At 42.8% G+C, this 5,340-nt stretch overlaps 1 protein-coding gene across 1 annotated transcript; it reads left to right on the top strand.

Moving 5' to 3' along the window:
* The first annotated feature begins 1,352 nt into the window (after positions 1-1,352).
* LOC147427503 (PLATZ transcription factor family protein) lies at positions 1,353-1,955 on the top strand. The gene has a single exon (XM_086496731.1). The coding sequence runs from the start codon at positions 1,353-1,355 to the stop codon at positions 1,953-1,955; it is 603 nt and encodes a 200-aa protein (XP_086352857.1).
* The last annotated feature ends 3,385 nt before the right edge of the window (positions 1,956-5,340 follow it).

The following is a 5,340-nucleotide window of genomic DNA, read 5'->3' as shown; positions in this document are numbered from 1 at the left end:
ATAACAAGATTGGTCCTTTTGAACTTCCAAGCATGGAAGGGATTCTTGTCCAGCTTCTCGCCAACAATCTGGTTAAGTCCATCATTGTTGGACAACATGTTTCCAACACTTCACCAAGTCTTTGAGTAGCCTGCTAAAAATAGTTACCACTTACAACCACAATATGCACACATACACCTATTTCATAGTACTTAACAATATATGTGAATATTACAGCAAAGCAGACCATTTTGCACCACCAAGATGTCGATCTATAAAAATTCGAACCTTAGCATTTATACATGCAAACATACTCTAAGTTCAAATGGGGTCGGAATGCACCCGGAATGAAAATTTGGCTGCATAAATTTTGTCCAAAGGACTACTCACAAACCCGAAATGCACAATCTCCAAAAAGAAGCACATCAATTGGAGATCATTTGATGATGATTCCTGGGAATCTCAACATGGCTTCTCCTACTGCTCTTGTTTGTTACTCCAAGCTTCTCGGACACAACCAAGATCTAATACCATGTTAAGAGATAGAGAAGGAGAGAGTTTCAACTCTTGCAAACACACACACACACACACACACACACACACACACACACACGCACATGCATACACACACAAATGAAGGCAAAAATCTCTACTTCTTCTTCTTCACTTACTCAAGATAAGAAGTTTACAAAACATAATAGCGAAAGTACAACATAAAGAAAAATTAATACAACTATTGAGTTTGAACCGTTAGTGAGTGAGTTGGATGGATAAGTGTGCCATCACTCCAGTAGGTAGACCAAGTCGGTGTATTCAAGCTACAGTGACACTGACAAATATTCAAGACATGCGAGTGATGATGACTGTCAATGATAGTCATCCAAGAGTAATGCATGTTGAGTTTGACATCTCAACAACTCCTGGGGGCAAGTGGTTGCTTGTGCCTCTTTACATTCCATCTCTATGTCGTTGGAATTGGTGGAATGCATATGTTGAACATGAATGCTTACTACCACAACGAAGAGAGCAAGTAATTGAAAGATTGCCTCCCTCACACCTTCAAGTAAGGCCATGGAAGTAGGATGCTCGGTGAATAGTGGAGAAGTAGTCGTTTGGTGGGCAAGAGAACAATGAATTCGTGATATGCATATGTAAGCTTGTCCATACAGCACGGCAAGCGATGCCAGGCTTGGTAGAGGGAGATGCTTGGCAATGAAAGGTTAGTAGTAGTGGAGCTCCAAGCTTGCAAATTACAAGTCAAGGGAGGCATTACTTTTAATAAATCGTGAAAACAACTACTAGACCTAATAAATGAGGAGACGAAGCGACCGCGAGGGTATAAAAAGGAAAAGGCAAGGAGCGAAGAGGCGAGAATGATGTGGCGGGAGCCGGAGTGGCTGGCAGCGTTGTTGCAGGCCAAGTTTGTGTGCACCAAGACAGAGAAGCGCAACTATTTCTGCACCTGCTGTTGTGCGGTGTTGAGCAACAGGGAAGCGCCGGCCCATGCGGCCGCCTCCAATCATCAAATGAACATGCTGCACGTGGTCAAGAACAGCGGCTGCTACGCGGTGCAGATTTCCCCCAGGCTCACGCAGCTGCTGGACGTCGACCACATTCAGCGCTACGCTGTCAACAGGGATCAGGTGCTATTTTTGCACACCCGGTCCCGCGTGGGAGCCTCCGCTATCCCTCCCCCCTCCTCCGCTAACTACTGTCGATGCTGCCAACGCCTGCTGCTGCAGCAGGGCGATGCCCGCTTCTGCTCCATCGAGTGTCGACGCCGCCACCATTCTGCCACCAATGTTGAGGAGGTCCCTGGGAACGAGGACCACCGCACCAGCTCTGGTCCCGCTGTTTCGTCTGAGCCTGCGCCTTCTTTGCCGCCCCCGCCCAGGCGGCCCCGCCGCAGAAGCGGCACGCCAGTTCGAGCCTCCCTTGGCAACACCTTCGCATTTGGTCTACAAGCAAACGCTTAGAATGAATATACACCTGTGTGTGCAGAGAGAGAGAGAGAGAGAGAGAGAGAGAGAGAGAGAGAGAAAGTCCCATCCCACACAACACCTATTTTTGAGAGAGAAAAATACACAAAAAGAGGAGAAGAGAAGTGTTAGTAACATCGTCCCAAGAGAAATCAAATATGTATCCGACAGTCTAGAACTTAATACTACTTATGTGCCAAAAGAAGGTCAAAATATTTGTTCACTTAAACTAGTGAGCTTTCAAATTTTGCACGGCTAATGGTACAAGGTGTGCATCACGATGGCCCATGGGCCAAAGTTGCTTTGTGCTTTGTGGTTACTCAAACATGCCTTTTATAGGCTCACCTATCCTATTTTGTGTGTGTGTGTGTGTGTGTGTGTGTGTGTGTGTGTGTGTGTGAGTGAGAGAGAGAGAGAGAGCTTTTTTACCTTGATCACAAGACTAAAAGACAAGGAGAGCATTGTCATTTGGCATAAACTCACCGGACATTTTCTTTATAATTAAAAAATCTTGCTAGCAACACGATAAAAACATCAAAAAAGATTATGGAAGGTTAAAAAAGTGATTTGACCTCAACAACGTAACTTGCAAGGAATCAAATAGCAAGTCAAAAGAAAATAAAGTGTGGAAAAATGAAGGTGGAGACCGAGCAACGTGGACTACCATAGTGGATAAGAGTTTCATGCTATGTTCGATGAGAGGGTGCTATTGAAAGAAATCATCATGCTGGGTAGTGGGCTTTGCTTTGATCGACATGTGCAAGGTCAAAACGAGTCCAAATTGGAAATCTAGATACACAATGTAAGTCCAAAAGATTGAACCGAAACATAAGATGCAAGCACACATACATAGACGGAGGCAAAAATTTCTTCTTCTTCTTCTTCTTCACTAACTCAAGTAAGAAGCCTACAATGCATAAAATAGAAATAATACAACATAAGGGGAAAACTAGCACAACATCCTAGTGTGAATTGCTAGTGAGTGAGATGGCCGATGGATAAGTGTGCAATCACTCCTATAATTAGACCCAGTCAGTGTAGTCCAACTGTAATAACATTGGTGAAAATATGTGTATCCACCAAGGTGCACAAAGGACAATGACAATTGTGATTGTCATTTGGGAATAGGCATTTTGATCTTGACATCTCAACCATATAAAGTCACATATTTTTGCATCTTGAAGGCCCATGGAATTATACAAGAGGCATGTGAGATTCTTGGCCAAGGGCTCTTGAAAATCTTGACAATGATTATGGTCAAAAGCTGTAAATGTATGGAGCTTATGAGATTCCTTTCATGAATGCTATTTCGTGGAGTTTAATGATTTTTGAAAGATAGGCCAAACATGGGCAAGGCCAAGAAAGCTTAATGTAAGAGACTCAATTGAGTTTCTTGATGAAACTACTCTTGACTATAGACTTGAGTTTCATGGCAAAAAAAGAATATGTATCTGCACCACGGGTGTTTACCTCCGAAGAGATTAACACAATTCATCACAAAATATGATCTAATTGCATGCCCATGGGATATGGTGCATCATTGATGAAGAGCATATTCACGGTGGACTACACAAACCTTTTGAACTTAAAGACACATGATTTGCATAATTTGATCAAGGTAACATTATCTTTTTTTTAATCCCAAAAAGTTGTTTTCCCAACCAAATGATAACTAGTTTGATTGTATATTGATAAATGTAGCATGTTCCCCCCATTTTTGTTGATGGGTTCTTAAGGAGTGGTATCTCAGATGTTATCTATCATTTGAGAAAGCTAGCAAGGTATGTATGTAGCTCACGGATGTTTTTATATGTACTTTCAATAAACGTTTAACACATTGTCCTTACATTTTTTAGTAGATGGATCATGACTAAAGAGATTCATACAAGGTCATTACCACAAAATAAAAGGGATTGCCCAAGGGCTTGGACTACTCATGCGGACTGCGGATCGTAAAGAAGGCTAGTGGGAGCCTATACATAGGGTGGTAGAGAGGTGGATCTCGGAGTCAGTCCCCTGGGTCTTATATATTGATATTAGATCTCAAGGGAGGGCAGGGATGGAAATGGGAAGGACTCTCTCTCTCTCTCTCTCTCTCTCTCTCTCTCTCTAAAGGAGGAGGAAGGGACAAGGGCGTGCTTGCATGATCATGCAAAGTCTGTGGGTATGTCCACTCAAATCTCTCATGGCAAATTGGAACCGAGTGTGTGTGGTGGTGGAAAGTGTCGCTTGTACACACCCATGCTATCGGAACAACCTGCACAAAACTGCAAAGGGTTGGGCTAGGCTTGATCAAACAGCCAAGAGCAGCAAAATCCACTTATACAGCATCATGAGAGGATGCCCACAGAGGGTGCGGGTTCCCTGGCACTATTGTCCGCGATCTCTAGGCCATCGCCAAGCTTGTTTTTTTTTCACACCATTTGAGTTTTTGGGTGCCTACAAAAGTCAAAAAATGGCCATTCTAAGGGGAGGTACCCATGAAAACCCCGTTGCCTCCTCGACCTTCAATTGGAGGGCTACAAACTTGACGTCTTGCTAATCTTTAAGGTCTAATAAATCTACACATACACAGGAAATCATTGATCAGTCTTGTTTGATATCAAACTCAAATTAAACTTGGGCTATTAATCCTATTGGGCATCAAAGCAAGACAAAACCCATGCAAGGCATCGGCTAGCTTGGCAATCCATGGAAAGAATTGATGGGGATTTGATTGTAGTGTCAAGCTTCTACATGTTTGACAAAAAAACTATTAGGTAGATGGTCGAAAGTCAACCATTGTGGTTATGAAACTATTTGAACGAGATCACAAATTCTGACATCAGGATCATATAGAGAACTCTAAGGGAAGGACTACCTTATCAATTTCATCTCTAGTCTAGGGATTTGGCTTTGAGAAAACCTAGACCATTGAAGGACAATCAACGCATCTTTACTAGTTTTTTACAGGAATCGACATGGTCGCGAGGGCACGACTCCATATAATGTTTCTCAATAACAATTTTCCTCGAATGAGGCCATATAGGCTAGAAGATAGGGAAGATTGACATGACCAAAGTGGGTTTACATGATGCTCCTCAACCTTGAACGATGTGACAATTCATGTAGGCAAGGTTTCCTGGCAACAAAGACAAGCCAAGCACGGCATATCACTTGTAAGGTCAAGATATGCGGCAAGGCTGACCAGTTATTGTATCTAAACATGTCGGCATGCATCTTTCTCTTTGGTCCAGAGTTTTGCATTTTCTAGGGCATGGGTCCTAGGCAAGTTATCTAAACTTGATGAAGTTAGAAATGGTCATAATCAACCCATTGTCGGTAAGTCTGCTCTGATGGGTATTCAAGGCCAAGTAATTGATAACGGGTACATGCAAATCAG

This window comes from Adiantum capillus-veneris, chromosome 23 (assembly GCF_014529385.1).
Source record: "Adiantum capillus-veneris isolate H3 chromosome 23, ASM1452938v2, whole genome shotgun sequence".
Lineage (NCBI taxonomy): Eukaryota > Viridiplantae > Streptophyta > Polypodiopsida > Polypodiales > Pteridaceae > Adiantum > Adiantum capillus-veneris.
This window is presented reverse-complemented; position numbering and strand designations above follow the sequence as displayed.